This window comes from Sceloporus occidentalis, unplaced genomic scaffold (genome assembly GCF_023333645.1).
Source record: "Sceloporus occidentalis isolate IW3139 unplaced genomic scaffold, rSceOcc1.0.p SCAF_2, whole genome shotgun sequence".
In the NCBI taxonomy this organism is placed as follows: domain Eukaryota; kingdom Metazoa; phylum Chordata; class Lepidosauria; order Squamata; family Phrynosomatidae; genus Sceloporus; species Sceloporus occidentalis.
This window is the reverse complement of record NW_028316982.1, coordinates 81,499,663-81,516,444: the sequence shown is the minus strand read 5'-3', so window position 1 is coordinate 81,516,444 and position 16,782 is coordinate 81,499,663. Positions and strand designations below refer to the sequence as shown.

General features: G+C 40.7%; 1 protein-coding gene across 1 annotated transcript in view; it reads left to right on the top strand.

Annotated features, from left to right (window-relative positions):
- Window positions 1-16,782, top strand: part of ADAM12 (ADAM metallopeptidase domain 12) — a 297,265-nt gene that overhangs the window by 21,008 nt on the left and 259,475 nt on the right. The window contains exon 2 of the mRNA XM_089510130.1: window positions 4,504-4,637. Within this exon, the coding sequence (XP_089366256.1) occupies window positions 4,504-4,637 (134 nt within the window). The remainder of the gene's footprint in view (window positions 1-4,503; window positions 4,638-16,782) is intronic.

Sequence of the window (16,782 nt, the reverse complement as noted above, 5' to 3'; positions counted from 1 at the left end):
AGTTGTAGTCATTTATGATTTTGCACTATGTATATGCATTTATACATTTATGTACAAAATTCTAAAACTGAAAGTTGAAATTTAGCTAATCCAGTCTAAGTTACTTAGCCTTAGGTCTATTTCAGTGGCAGAAAGGTAAACATATGCTTGCTTGTCCTATTAAACTCTGTGTGAGTAAAAGTGCATAAATTTGTTTCTGGGCCAGATATAATATTATTAGTGTGATGAGGAAGTAGGGAATACAGTTCAGAAACTACTAGCATATTACATACATCTTGCTTTTTTGGCACAGCAGTATTAATCTAACTAAGCTGGATTGGTCGAGCATGCTGCGCTAGCTCAGTCAGGGCTTACATCTCCTCTCTTTGAGATGCTTCTTTTACTAATGTGCATCTTGGACACCTAGGGCTCTTCAGTGCTTTGTGATTTGCATGCGCTAGATGAAAGGTTTTTGGAGCCACTGAGATAATTGAAAATTAATTCTGCTGTGAAAAAAAATCTTTAGCTTGTTAAATGGAGCACAACTGGAGAAGAATAAATTGTTAAAAGGAGAAATAACAATCTGATCTCAGACATTTTTATTGTTAAAACCTTTGTGCTAAATAAATCTAGTAGCTTCTGTAACTGGGAGATGAACATGTGCAGAGTAAGAGATCTTCCGGAAAAGCGGTATAAAAATAAAATGTATTATTATTATTATTATTATTATTATTATTAAACAGAGCAGAACAATTAACATAAGGTGATACTGTTTTGTTGTTTGGATTGTTTTCTTCTTCCTGTTGTTGTTGTATGACTTTTTCCTTTAAATGTACAAATCTTACCAATAAAACTCTGTGATAGGTCCACCTTAGGGTCGCCATAAGTCATAAATGTTTTGAAGGCACACAACAAGAACAACAAAATTGTTGTCCTTTCTAGGATGTTTTCATAGTGGTTTTTAAATTTCTTAATTGTCATTCAGATGTCTTTTGAGAATTATAGCTGTAATAGAATGTCTGTTGTAATAAACTTGCAATGTCTACCATTTGGTTGAATTGTCCTTTACAATATTGAAACCTGTATGCCATGAATAATCCTACCTCCAGCATACGTTTTTTTTTTAATGTGGAAGGAATATATTTAAATAACTGAACATTTAATCACATCAGCAGTCTGAAGTGGCACAATCCCAACAGAGGTTTATCATTTCAGAGTGAACTAGACTTGAATTGCCAAGAGGAACCTGTGGATACAGTGACATACATGATCCCCCCACTTGTTTCTAAACAGAATTGTACAGCTGAATGGGGAAATCCAGACTGAAGTCTATTGTCCACTGAATAACATGAAATGAACTATGCAGGTGGAAGAAATTATGTTTACTTGTTGTTGTCATGTGCCTTCAAGTAGTGTCTGACTTATGGTGACACTAAGGCAACCCTATTGTGGGGTTTTCTTCACATGTTTCATCAGAGGGAGGTTGTCATTACCATTCTCTGAGGCTGAGAGAGTATGACTTACCCAAGATCACCCAGTGGGTTTATGTGGCCAAACTGGGATTTGAACCATTGTCTCCAGATAGTCCAGTGCTCAAGCCACTACACTGCTTATTGGTAAAAGGGTCTAAATATTGTCAAGGCACCAGACCCTGTCTGGTCTTGGAAGCTAAGCAGGGTCAGTTCTGGTTAGGATGGGAGACCACCAATGAATCCCAGGGGCTGTAGGCTATATTTCAAGGAGGGAACTGGCAAAACCATCACTGAGTATTCCCTACCTAAGGAAACTCTGAAATTCATGGGGTTGCTATACATTGATAGGCAAAGGCACATACACACACACATTGATAAAGGATCTGATGTACAACTTTTTTCTATTTTATTTTGGCTTTTATATGGTCATTTGGAACTGAGGAGAGGAACTGTTATGAAACAAAACAGTACTGTGGACCCTTGTTATACACTGGGGGGTTTGGTTCCAAGATCCCTCGTGGATAATAAAATCTGTGGATGCTCAAGTCCCATTAAATATAATGACATAGCAAAATGGTGTCCCTTGTAAAAAATGGAAAATCAAGGTTTGATATTTGAAATTTATACTTTTTTGGAATATTTTCAAACCGTGGATGCTTGAATCCGTGTATAAAAAATCCGTGTATATAGACCAACTGTATATAGAACAAAGATGGTGTAGTGGTTTGAGTGTAGGACAACAACTCTGGAGACCAGGGTTTGATTCCTGGCTTGGCCATGAAACCCACTGGATGACCTTGGGCAGGACACATGCTCTCAGCCTCAGAGAAAGCAATGGCAAACCTCCTATGAACAAATCTTGCTAAGAAAATCCAATGATAGGTTTGCCTTAGGCTCCCCACAAGTAAAAAATGACTTAAAATTACACAACACACACACACATGCAAAACAATTTAATGTGATAATATCTGTCCAGTCCCATACTCCATTTCTGTCTGAAAATTCCTGCCAGTAAGATATGATAATAGATGGTATTCATTGGATCATTAATGGAGATACATTCCCATTGTGTCTCCCCTGGAGTTCTTTTTTGCAGGACAGCCAAGACTGTTTTAGATCTGAACCTTGGCCTGAAACCAGGCTGCATTAGGTCTAGATCAGAGTGTACAATATTTTTTTGCCCCAGGGTCTATACACATTTAGCATTGACTGGAAGCCAGGGGCCATAAATATGCATACACATGACGCCAAGATAGGGTTGCCATATCCCGCCTGTGGGCGGGACTTTCCCGGTTTTGGTCGGGTCTGCATGGTCTCACCCCAGGTTGCCCCCGCCCCTGGGCTTTGTTGCAAAGTCTGCAACAGCGGGGGCGGGAGAAAGAGAGAGGCCTGTGTAGGCCTCTCTCCTTAGGCAGGGGGGCTTCCCTCCCCTCTTTGGCTCTGCCGGAGCTGAGGGAGGGAAAGAAGCCTCGCTGAGGCCAGACTTCTTTCCCGCCTGGGCTCTGCCGCTGAGAACGGAGCCCAGGGGGGGAAAGAATCCTCCCCTCAGTGAGGATTCTTTTCCCGCTTTGGCTCCGCCGGCAGGGATGGAGCCCAGGTGGAGAAAGAAAGCCTCCCTGAGGGGAGGATTCCTTCCCCACCTGGCCCCCTCCCCTCCTGACAGGGCCAAGGAGCCTCGCTTCAGTGAGGCTCCTTCGCCCTGCCTGTTCCCCTCCGCATTTATATTAACATTTTTTAAAAAAATCACCCATTTTTTTCCGTGTGTCCTCCATTTAAAAAAGTGTCCTACATATTAAAAATTTTGTCCTACATTTGTCCCAGTTTGGAGGTCCTGACTTATGGCAACCTGACGCCAAGATCTTGTTGTTTCAGTACACCAGTAGAACTCACTAACCCCTTAACTATGCAAGAGTAGGCAGCAACATAGCTACATATGTTGTTGTTTTTTTAGAAGACTGTGGGAACAGTAGCAGTGAAGGAAGGCAGTAAAAAGTCTTTTTTGCTACCATCAGGAGGGAAAGCCATCAGATCCTGAGCAGTTTGCTTCAGCAGTCCCTAGCTTCCAAGTGGGTCCTTGAAGTAAGAGTGAGTTAGTCTGTGTGTTCTGAGAAGGCTAGCTTGGAAAATTCCCTGACCTGTGGTTCAGGCAGATTCCAACCATATGTTCCCCCCTCACACGCACACCTGTGTGCACATCATTCACACATACACAGCAGAAAGATTGCTGTTTTTTTTTGTGTTGTTAATAAGTGATGGGAAAACCACCTTCTTACAGGCAGGATCACTGAGGTTAGGAAAAGCTTTAGGCTCTTCCACTACCAGCAATCTTCTAGTGATAAGAGATTAGCATTTTCCCATCACCACCATCAACAAGATAGTAGCATTTCTGGATGTGCCTGGGCAGGGAGTGATCGTTTGAGGAAACATGCATAATTTCCTGATATAAGAAGACAATCACTACCTCTTTAGATCTGTTAGATGAAATAAAAGCATAAAATGTTCCACAACACCTGTGGAAATTCCCTCTTTTACACAACCATTGAAAGGACAGCAGCCCTATACTTTATTCATGTTGCAACCCTGTGTGTCAGCCAGGTTAAGACAGAACTGAGCCAACATGTTGCCCATTTCTTTAGACTTCAACAACTGAAACTGATTCCCAAATTTTGACTGAGGAGTGCTTTGGACAGTTCTTCCAGGACTGCCACAATTGTGGCATCAAAAGATTTCATCGCATACAAGCTTTTTCAATTCTACTGTGAAAGCTGATCCGACACAGAAAGTGAAACTGAAAAGACAGACTGCATGAACATCTATTTAATTACAATGTCATTTAGTAATTTCCCAATTAGTGATAATAAGGTGTAGCATTGGTTTATTACATTATCAGTTTAGCAATATACTGCACTTTTACTAACATGAGGCACATACTTAATTTTATCCTAGGAGAAGATAATAAGATGTAGCATTGATTTATTATATTATCAAATTATTTCATTTAGCAATATACTGTGCTTTTACTAACATGAAGCACTTCTTAATTTTATCCTAGGAGAGGAAGCAGACAGCAAACTAAAATTCTCCAGGCAATGGGCTCCGAAGAACAAACCAGAGCAGTATGAAATAATAGTCCCTTACTTCACGGATGGTGAACAGTGGAAACCAATAAAGAATTTTTATCCACAGGTAAGTCTTTTGTTTGACTGTTTATTGTAACATAGTGGAACAATATGCTATCTTGTAAGGTTGCCCGGTCAGGAGCATCCTAGGCCTTGAGATTTTCAGGGCCAAAATCTGAGAGGGAGAGGCAGTCCCTGTCAGAGGGGGCAGGTCCTGGTGATCTAATCAAGGACAGTATGTTAAGCCTCAAGCACAGTTGCTCAGAGTATATTCAAATAATAGAAAAGAGGACTAATTAATTAGAAAATATTTGTCCAGTTGGAAATAAAGTTTTCCAAACGCTACACTGAAGAGGGGAGGGGGGAACTGTCCCCAAACCTTTCCTATTTCTGTTTGTGACACCACTGCGAGCACCCTTTTAAGGTCTTTTGGGAGATGTAGTTCAAACAAATAAAGATTTCCAATGCCTTAAGCTGACAGGTGGCTTGGCGTGGCTTCTGGCTATTACAACTTGCAAGCGTGCCTTGAGCAATTTGGGACCGTGGTAACCAGAAGCCATGGGCCTGAGGCTAGCCATCAGCTCAGTCCACAATGGACTGCCAGCAAGGAGTGCTTTTTTATGCTTATTTTTTGGCTGGGTTTGGGCCGCTTTAGGTGTGCATGGCTCAGCTTCAGCCTGAACCGGGAGAGTGTGTTATCTGTCTTGCATCCTTCTTAGGTTGCTAAAATGAGTACCCAGATTGTTGGGGGCCATTAGCTTACAGTTGTATATCACTTAGAGACTGCTCAGTGCAGTATGAAGTGGTATATAAATGAAACTGGTATTGGAAATGGTGAGAGAAGGAATGATACTGAACATACCTAAAGAATGTGAGGAGGGAGGAATAAGAAAAAAGGGATGGGGAAGCATGGAAAAGATATAGGTAGTCATAATTGGGCACCTGGGAGGGGGGAGAGAATAAGAGAGAGGGATAATGGAAAAGAGGAAGATGGTAAGTGCAACTAGGGAAGAGGACAGAGAAGGGAGGGACCTCATTAAACCAGGAATTGTGGGGAGTGGGGTGGAAGAAACATTTAACTAAGAAAGGAAATTGTACTGTGGTTTCAATCAGTTAGGGTAAGGAGAGGGAGGAATAGAATGGGAAAATTAATAACAATATAGGAAAAGCCAATACATTGGGCTCATTCACACTTACATTTTTGCACTGAAGATATTCAAATCGCATCATTGATGTGATACTGAATAGAAGTTCCAACTTATGTTTGCCATGATTGAATCTCTCCATAGGATTTTATCCCTATTGCCATTCACACTTGGGGAGGGGAATGCCGATAGGGATAAAATGCCACTAGATATTTGATTGTGGCAGGAGGGGGGAGTAAGAGGAGGGGGGAGGACAAAGGAGGAAAGAGAAAGGAGGAGGACAAAGGAAGACAAGTCAGCTGTGGGGGGACTGGAAGAGGAGGAAGGAGGACAAAGGAGAACACAGAAGGTGCAAGGGGCAGGGGGAAGAGGAGGAGGAGGAAGGATGAGGAGGAAGAGCAGAGACAGCAGTGGGATGCTCTGAATGGGATTGTTCCCATTGGAGTCTCCTTCAAAAAAAATGGTGCTTTTGAAAAAAAGCAGTAATTGCCTCGGATTCAAAAACACCAGTTTAAGTGGGTTTTGCACTCTCCCTTGCAAATCATGTCAGAGACAATTGGTGCAAGTATGAACGACCCCCCCCCCCCCGCTTTAAACCAGTTTTCAGACCAGTTCATATCATAGCATAAATGGGACCATTATAATACAATATTCAGCAACTCCCGTGGCAGCGTCTGCTGAGGCAGTTTAGTATTTTCCTCAGGCAGAGCCTCTGGAGAGTCTACAGCAACTGCAGCTGTGAAGCCAACCACATCTTTACAAGGCACTTCTCTCACCCTGAGATCTCCTTCACTTATCCTAAGGACTGGAGAAGAGGAGCTAGGTCCTTAGATCTGAGAACCCTGGTTGGGTCTGTATTTGTTGTAGTGTTCAGGTTTGGTCTGAAACGACCAGGAATTCAGCCAAGGACCTCTTGAGATGGTCTGACACTAGCCTGTTGTCTCAATAGGCTGAAACAGGAAGCTGTTGGAGGTTAACAGTGAATAAAGAGAAGAGGAAAACATGGCAATGAGGCCTCAGTGAATGTTGCCAATTGGAGTTAGAAGACTTGTAGAGCTGCAGGGACAGCCAGCAGTGTGAGAGAAGAAGAGCTGAGTATTGACCATCCACTGAGCAGTGGACTAGGCTCTTTCTGCATTCAACCTTTCAAGTTTAGCTTGACATATCCATGAAGTAGGCTATGCTAGGACCAGATCCTGAAGGATTTTATTATGGTGTAGCCCAGTCTAACCCCATTTACCCGCTCTGAAATACCAACCTGAAGGTGCTTTCTGTGACTGGACCTGATTCACCACTCACTTCATCTAGGAGCCTGATCCTAAAAGACCTCATTGCAATTTGGGATCTTATTCAGCACTACTTATTTCTTCTGAGAGCCTAGTCCTGACTTTAGACCTGATCCTGTATTACTGATTTCTACCAAGAACCCAGTCCCGAAGGACTCAGTGGAATCTTGGGTCTGATCCTGAAAGAAGGGTTGTTAGAGCGTTTTGATCTGGTTCTTGCCCTGAAGGCCTGCATCCTTGAATTGTGCAGAAGAAAAGGCCTTCTTGAGTACATAGAAATGAACACAGTCATTTTGTATAATGTGTCTCTAGCTAATAGAAAATTCAGAGAGGAAGCCCCTGAGACACTATGTTGCACTGAATATCTGGATAAATGATATGATGTCGAAACATGCCACAGCTTTCCACACTGAAATTGACATTGACAAGTTATATGATGACTACTCTGTTTTACAGCAAGGAAACAAATTATTCCCAAAGAGCAGAACATATATCAGAGATGGGTCTATGTTTTGAGATTTTGCAAGAGGCTGCCAAAGGATGAAATTGGTCTCTTTTGCACTTTCCATACCTGTGTCTAATGCCTGCTGTGAAAGAGTTTTCAGTTTAATAACATAACTCTGGACCAAGCACGAAAGTCACGAAAAAAGGAAAGAGAGAGGTATGAGTGATGGTAGGAATGACTGAGAAGTCTATGTTTGGTCAAAAAATTGGAAGATTGAATGGAAGAAGTGAACCCTATAATTTATTTAATCTTAACAATTGTCATATAATTGTTATATAACAATGAAGATGAATGTTAACTTTTATGCTGTAAAAAAAGTAGAAAAAATAAAGTTTAAAAAAAGTAAAGAGGGAAATTCCAAAGCCCAGAGAGTTCAGAAAGCAAGTTGTGCAAAAAACAAAAACAAAGCAAATATAACAGCCAAAAAAGGGCAGTGGAGGAAGGGTGGCAAGAGAGGAGCAGCTTTGATGGGTATAAATTGAAATAGAGGGGGAAATTGTTGTAGTTTTCACAGTTAAAGTGTGTAGATTTAGGGTTTAGCATTCAAAGAATGTTCTACTCCATTCACCCCTTTTCACTGTTGAACTATTGAAACACTTGTAAAAATTATGCAGTTTTAGTTAGTACAGGTACACAATTTTGCCATGGAAAGTTGTGTTGTATTCCAACTGTGCAGCTTTTAAGGCTGCACAGAGTTGACAAAACTGTGCTGTTTTGCTGTGGCACAAAGGGGAAAAAAGTTCCTGCAAATAGCAGGAACTTTCCAAGTGCTAATTTATCTTCCCATCAGTGTTTCCTGAGTGGTTGAGATCACCAAATTTTGATCACATTTGGGAAATTGTCAAATACCTATTACATCCCTAGTGTCCTACATCCCTCCGTATTACAGTTTGGGATGAATTGTTTGTTGTTTAGTGAAGTTGTTTCTTGCTTAGAGAAGGATGAAAGTTACATGTTTTCTTTACAAAATGATGTGGGTCAGGGTAATACATCTGAAAGTTTAATTTTTTTTATTATACAGTTTGCCCGCGGGTGCACCATATGCGGCTTCAAGCATACAGTGAAGCCGCACAGCAACCCAACAAATGGTGCGAGTGCCTGTGGCGTGCATGCTTCACCGTCCCGCACCGCAAGGACATGCCCCATTGTTTGCCTTATGTTGGGGGGGGGGTTCTGGAATAGATCCCCTGTGTAAGGAAAGGGCCAGCTGTATTGAGCTAATTTTTATTGCTAATTTCTGGCTTCCTTTTACATCTTTCCTGGACTAGAAAATTCAGGTTTAAATTCCATTGTTTAATTTTGTTATTTGTTTAATAAAATTATTTCAAGAGTAACAACCAGTTAGTTAGCAGCATAAAACAGAAGCCCACTGAAGAATACATAGAATAATAAACCATCAGCTTCTGCTCCTCTTCATTTCACCACATGCAAAGCGCACATTTTGGCCAATTCCACCATTATACAGTAGGGTTCTTTTCTGAACTTGTATGAAATCCTATTAGGAAATAAAATCCACACTGTTCAGCAGGGTTTCTCTTGGTGTGCATAGGACTGTTACCTTAATAGGGCAATTTGATTTTGCTGTGTTTTGCCTTTAAATGATAAATTGTGAATTCTAAAAGATAAATAGTGATTTCTTTTTTATTATGAAGGCAAACATTATGCAAGTGCAGTTTCTCTTCATTAGTGTGTTTCCCACCTGAATGAATAGTTGCTATATTTTAAAAAGATCAGCATTCACCAAAGAGATATGTTCATACATCTAGAGAACTGCATAGGATCTTAATTAAGATAACATAACTATATTAGTTATCTACATATTTCTATTTTTAGGTCATTTAATTAGAAATAGATGTACTTCAGAGATTTCCAGATTTAGTGATTGTAGTCTGTTGAAGGGGTTATAGTGGAGGACTTTTCAGAAAATAGAGATATAGGTATTCGGATTATTAATACACTTTCCAGATGGTTCACAATTCAAGGTGAACATTAAAAATGGTTTCCAACAATAGAAACCTAATATAAAAATGATTAAATTCAAGTCATGGGTAAATCAACAATGTAGAATAGGTTGAAAGAGGGGGACAGTGTATAATGGGCTTCTCACATTACATTATTCATCAAAAGCAAGCAAGTTAAGGTGCTAGCATTAGTCATAGGGAAGTATCTGAAAGACTTTAGCATTAAGTGAGATCCTGTTTCACCATGTAAGATTTTTTTTCATTTCACACTCTGCTCTTTGTTTCATGCTAATAATGACATCGTATCGTTTTTCGCATTTTTATTTAATTACACAGTTCTTAGGAAGTTTTCAAAGTTCATCTTCTTCTTTTCCTGGATGCTTATCTCTTTTATCTTACCCTTTCTCCCCACAAATTGGCAAGTGAGAAGAACACACAAAGGCTAGACCTTGTTGGGTGTGCCACCAGAGACCATTCTTTACCCCTTTGGTCTTTTTGGCAAAAAGTTCCAGGGAGTTGCTTTCAAGACCAGGGAAAAAGAGCTTTGACAAAGGTGTTGCAGTATTTTTTCAAGTGCTCATTCCCTGCAAATGCAGCCCCCCCCCCCCACTGGTATTAGGTCCTTGAAGGGAGAAAATACAGGAACAGACATATTGTAATCTAACCTCATTTTTCAGATTTCACTATTACATAACAACTAGGGTCTTTTTTTTTGGGGGGGGGGGTTAGAAATCTTTAATACTTTTCTGAGAACTTGGAAATTATTATTATTATTAAACTTTATTTCTAGAGCGCTGTAATTATACACAGTGCTGTACAAAGTCGGAAATGGCGATTTCCATACTTGTTACAGGTTACAAGTTTCATCTTGGCCTAAAATATAGGTTTTGTTGAGAGACATATCTGTAATTTTAAAAGAGACATAAAGATTTAACCAAGGTGATTACTTCAAATTATTATGAGATCTTTCCAGTTTATCTGCAATTTAGGGTTTTTCCAAGGGAAAATGCTATTTTTCAGACCATAATATTATGAGACCTTTCCAATTTATTTGCAATCTAGAATTTTTCCAAGTGAAAATTCTGCTTTTCAGACCATAGGCCTTCTTCAAAAAGCACTAAAAATCTCAGTCAAATGGCTTTGTGAAAAAGCACTGGCTGCAAAGAGTCTGTAATTTCACCTGGGAAAAGAGTTGCCAAGCCGCAAGGATCTTTCAGCATAAGCACCAGATCAAGAACCTTACTAGCTGTATTGCTGAAACAAGTGGAGCTTGTAAATCCTAAAAGCTGGTAAGACTCAGGGGAAGAATGCTAGTAACTCTTAATTCATGGGAACTAAAAGGCTATAAAGTGACTGAATCAATTATTCCTACAACTGAACGGGACGGACTTCTGGGTTTCTGCTGCTGTGGGCAGATTCTGTAGTGTAAGAAACTGAGATCTTAATGTATGTACAATGCAAAGAGAGCACCATCTCTTCTGAAACTGAGTCATTTTATTCTGTATTCGAGGTGATTTTTAAAAGTGTTTTCTTTTGTTATCCACTTTGTAAAAAAAAATGGAATGGAGATTAAAAAATTTAAAACAATAAGCACATGTAGAATAAGCAGAAACCCTAAACATTCTACTGCTGCTTTCCTCAACATATAGGGATGGAAATAATATTTGTATACTTGAGAGGTGAGCTAGAAAAGTGTTTTTTTTTTACAGTCTGAAAATGCCAATGCAGAAAACTTTCTTTAAGCTCATTTCTTGTTTTTTTCCCTTTCAGTCCTTGACGATTCCCACCACCCCACTCCAGACTAACCTTTTCCCTGTTTCCTGAATCAGGGAGACAGATCAGTGAGGAGGATCAACACAGGCTGTGCTCCAGTAGCAGACACATGACAATAATATATGCATTATCATGAATCAGCTATCATAACAGAGCTGAGAAGGCTATAGCCTCCTCAGTCCTCATCCAACCTCCCTTCTAATATTACATAGAATCATAGAGTTAGAAGAGACCTCAAAGGCCATCCAGTCTAATCCCCTGTCATGCAGGAACTCTCAATCAAAGCATACCCGACAGATGGCCATCCAGCCTCCTTCCAAGGAGGGAGACTCCCCCACACTCTGAGGGAATATGTTCCACTGTCAAACAGTACTTACTGTCAGGACGTTCTTCCTAATGTTGAGGTGGAATCTCTTTTCCTGGAGTTTGCATCCATTGTTCCAGGTCCTGTTCTCTGGAACAGCAGGAAACAAGGTTGCTCTCTCCTCAGTATGACATCCCTTCAAATATTTAAACAGGGCTATCATATCACCTCTTAATTTTCTCTTCTCCAGGCTAAACATACCCAGCTCCCTAAGTCTTTCTTCATAAGTCATGGTTTCCAGACCCTACACCATTTTAGTCACCCTCCTTTGGACACATTCCAGTTTCTCAACATCCTTTTTGAATTGTGGTGCCCAGAACTGGACACAGTATTTCAGGTGGAGACTGACCAAAGCAAAATAGAATGGCACTATAACTTCCCTTGATCTAAAATGGGTAGAAGAAAGTCAGAAGATTTTGGAGGACTATAAGTGATCTGATCCCCTCCCAGCCTCCCTTGAGTATTGTGCAGGGATTCAGCAAGTAGGTGCAAAGAGAGGATCATGGAGGGCTATAGCCTCTCCCAGTCCTCCCTCAGCTTCCCCTGTACCCTTACAATATTTTACAGGGGTGGGTGAAGGAGCCTAGAGATGATCATAGACAGCTATTGCTATAGCCTTCCATTATTCTCTCTCTTTCTCTTTCCCCCCCTCTCTCTCACACACACATGGTATATCACCTGGAGAATGCTTTGATCATACCTCATTTGGAATTTAGTATCAAAACATTCTCCAGGAGATGGCCTCAGAGGGTAGTGGACTCTTCAACTTTGGAGGTCTTTAAACAGAGATAGAGTGGACATCTTTCAGGAATGCTTTGGGCGCGTTACAGACCGCCCAAAACGGGTGGTCTTGTGCCGCTGCTGGTTACTCCACAAGGGAGCCGCAGCAGCCAAACCGCGCGGCTTCCTCGTGGAGCAAAAAGAAGCCCCCAAATGGCACTTCTTCCTGTGCCCTGGAAGAGGCGAGGCAAGGCCCGAGGCGCGCACTCGCGGTGCCACTTCCGGTGCGCGACGTCCGGACGCTGTGCGTCCGTGACATCAAAATGGCGGCGCCCATCTGTATGTGGCGCCGCCATTTTGACGTCATTATGCGCGAGGGGCAAGGCTTGTCAGGAAGCGCCACCCCTCGCGCGTAACGACGGCGCCCCATAGGGCCCGTCCAGAACGCGCCTTAGTTGTGCATGGTAGGAGGTTGAACTAGATTGCTCTTGAGGTTCCTTCCAACTCTAAGAGTCTATGATTCTATGCAACCAGACATGGAATGTCACTCATTTCTCCTCCCACCATCCTAATGTCACATGAGATTGGCAAAAGGGGAGTACTACTCCTGCTTATCTGCTAGAGACTTTCTTTCCTCTGCAAGTAGGGTTGCCATAATTTGCTACCACCAAACTGGGACAAAACGTAGAAAAAATGTAGGGTAAAATGTAGGACAAAATTTGCCTGGAAATGTAGGACATTCAAGAAAAATGGAGGACACAAACAACTAGAAGTCAAAAACATTAATTATTTTTAAAAAACAATATAAATCCTTATTTACAAAAAAAAAATAATGGAGGAGATTTTGACATTCTTCCTAGGCAGAAGGCACACAACAACAAACAATACATCTCAGGAAGTAGAATTCAAAGATAATGAGATCTTGTTGTACCTGTGAGACTAATGCATCTGACAAAGCGGACTTTAGTCTAGGAAAGCTCATGCTGCCAACTTCTTTCTCCTTGCTGTGGCTCCGCTGCTATGGTGCCTTGGGGCTTGCCGGTGCTGTGGCGGTGGCTTCGTTCTTTAATGTCCTGCCCCTAGCCCCTTCTTGAGCTAAGGCCTAGCAAGTCACCTAGGTCTTGGATCATGCTGCCGCTTCTGCGCTAAAAGCGCAGCAGAAGAGGTAGGTGCCGGGAGCCGAGAGTGGCTCCAACCCGGGATGGGACATTCAAAACGGTTAAAATACTGTGAATGTCCTGCCAGAAACCGGGATATGGCAACCCTATCTGCAAGACCTCTTCAGATATTACGTCGTTTTTTAAGGCATCAGGCAACAGGGGGGAAATTGATTAAATTACTCATTCTCCCTTGCAGAAATGAATAATTCAACACAGCACATTCCTACCCACCTGAGGCCCATGGAAACCTCCTTTAGTGGTCACAATGCCTCTTTCTTCTCCTTGTTTTATTTGTGTGTCTGGCCACCAAAAAAGAAAAACATACATGTGCTTGTTTCTGTGTTTTTTCCTCAAGATAGCGCTGATATGAGTTTTGCTGTGTGTTCTGTGTATATTTTGCTATACAAACTAAAAAATATCTTAAGCATTTTTATCACTGACAACAATTGTATTGTGTGATGAATTTCTAGCTTTGTGAATAGAGGAAGTGTGAACTGGTTCAGAGCAGGGACGTAGCCAGGATTTTAGGAAGGGGGGGGGGGTCCAGACTAAGTGCCACCATTATAATGGGGCTTGGGCGCAGCAGCGCAGCAGCACGCACCATTCATTTTTCTAATGGAAGGGGGGGTCCGGACTCCAAGAACCCCCCCCCCCTTGGCTACGTCCCTGTTCAGAGGTGTTTTGGCCTGTTAGTCAAATATATATAATAGATTAATTCCATTTTAACAGTTTAATTCCATTTTTACAGTTTGATTCCATTTTAATTGTCACTTTTGTAAGTTTTTAATTGTACTGTGTTTTTAGACTATAAGCCACTTTGGGTCTCAATTTGGGGGGGGGGGAAGTGAAATACAAATACATGCAACAACAACAACAATAATATATTTAGAAGATGTTTCTAACTATTAATGTTACGAGTAATATACTTTACACTGTTTTTCTGCCTTTTCCACCTTAATATTTTTATAGAAGGAAAAAAGTAGCAGAAAAAAGAAAATGAAGTAGTAGGGGAAAAACTCCAGAGGGTTACCAGTGGAAGATGATATCATCTGAAACTGTTCCTTCCTCTTGGTCAAATTCCATGAATGAGACATGGTTATTGCCTGGTAAAGGCCTTACCTGGAAGCTCCCTGATATAAATGAGCCAAAAGTGCACTGATTTCCATCATACTAACTTATTTGATTTGGATTTTAATTTTTACCTCTTTGGACATGGTAAAAGTTTATGTAGCTGAAGTCTTTAATTCCTTTTTGCATCTTAATTGCTTAATCTGGCATGCAGGAATAACTAATGAAGTGGCCCTGACTTAATCCAATTATTGCAAAATGGCTATGCTAAATAAATGTCTCTTTCACCATTCCTTTGAAACACTGAAAGACTTGGATGAAATCATGTTCTATTTGGCCAGTGAAGATGCTGGTCTGGTCTCATAGTGGTCTGGGCTAACTTGATCTCATCATTGATTTTAATGCACCAGATGAGAATGCCAAAGTATTACAAATAAGGGTGGTGGTGCTCAGATTGCCTTTGTAACTAGTTTCTTTTGATCTTTCAACTATGGGGTAGTATCTCAGGGTTAGACCTGCAGAATCCTAGCCAATTCGTGTGATCCTCTGTAGCAGTGTGTAATGCAATGTTATGTTCTTTTAATGCAGGTATTAAGACTTTCCATCATAAAAAGGGTTTTGATCTTAGGAATACACCAAATGTCTGGAACGCAGCATGACCTTAACAGTTTAAAAGCTATAGCTAATTTGATATAGTTATGGTACATTACACTCTCTAAAGTACTATGGTTTTTAATGAAGAACTTTAACTCTTTCTTGGCTATTCTGTATCTACTGACACTGACCGTTTCCTGTCTGTCTTGATGCTATATAGCCTCATGTGAATGCTTTAATACAAGGTAAAACAGGTGTCTCCCATGACTCCCAGGTAATATTTCTACCTTTAGAACAGCTTACAAATCCTTGTCACCTTGTAAACCGTTGCCTCTGTCACAAGAACCATCGTTGGGTCCAGGTTTAAGCCCTTAAATCTCAGGGAAGGTAGTGCTGCTTCATTGGCAACCATAGTTTGTGTGTGTATATAATCCAGGATTCTGACATCCTAAAGAAACCACAGTTTTGGTTTGTTCCATCAATGATTGTGTAAATACATTGAACTTATGAAAAATTACTGGCTCGTGTCTTGTCTTGTCTTGAAATTAAGCTGTGAGAACATTTAAACTAGAGTTTAAGAGTCTGTTTTCAGTTTTATTTTAGCCTTTTGAACTGTCATTGTCAATGGAAATTATCATATCGAGGTTATCCCATCCTTGTCATGTCCTTCCCACGTGGTTATGGGAAGGACTTTCGGATGACATCAAGCAGATCCCATCATTAACCCATCTGGAAAGTGCAATTGTCTATGACCGTGCAAAAGACTTTCAGATGACATTGCACAGATCCCATCATTAACCTGTCATTAAAGCAATATTGGCCGCATTTTGCATTAACAGAAGTTCATGTTATTGCAATGCCACTTTCATGATAGGTTAATGGCAGGATTGGCACTATGATTTGAAAGCCGTTTGTGTTATCGCAGTCATGGATGGGATAAGGATGGGGAAGCGATCCCGTCCCTATCTCATCTGTCTGTGATAACCTTCATAGTTTATTTTGAATTATGGAATCATGTGATCTTGAGAGTTAGAAGGGACCACTATGGTCATCCAGTCCAACCCACTGCCATGCAGGAATATAGAACTAAAACATTCCTGAAAAATGCCCATCTATTCACTGTTTAAAGATCTCCAAAAATGGAGAGTCCAGTACCCCCTTCCAAGATGTGCTGTTCCATTGTGGAACAGCTCTTACAGTAAAAAAGTTCTTCCCAATGTTTAGGTGGAATTTCTTTTCATGTAATTTGAATCCATTGCTTCAGCTTCTAGTCTCTAGGCAGCAGAAAATAAGCTTACTTCATCCTCATTATGACACTCTTACAAATATTTGAACATGACTATCATTTCACCTCTTAACTACTCTTCTCCAAACTAGATATCTCCTGTTCTCTCACTTGTGTTTCTTGTATTTATTTGTTTTCTGCCTCTTCTTCAGCCATGCGAGTCAAGAAGGCTTACAAAAATAACAATTAAAAATTCACAAAACTTGAACAGAATAGAATAGAATCTTTATTACAGCCACAGCACTGATAAAAAGGGGGATATAGAGTAAAAGAAGGTAAAACAGTTTCAAATCAGTATTTAAAGTGTCCTTTCAGATTCCAGTATAGCAAGACAATATAGCAAATATAGCA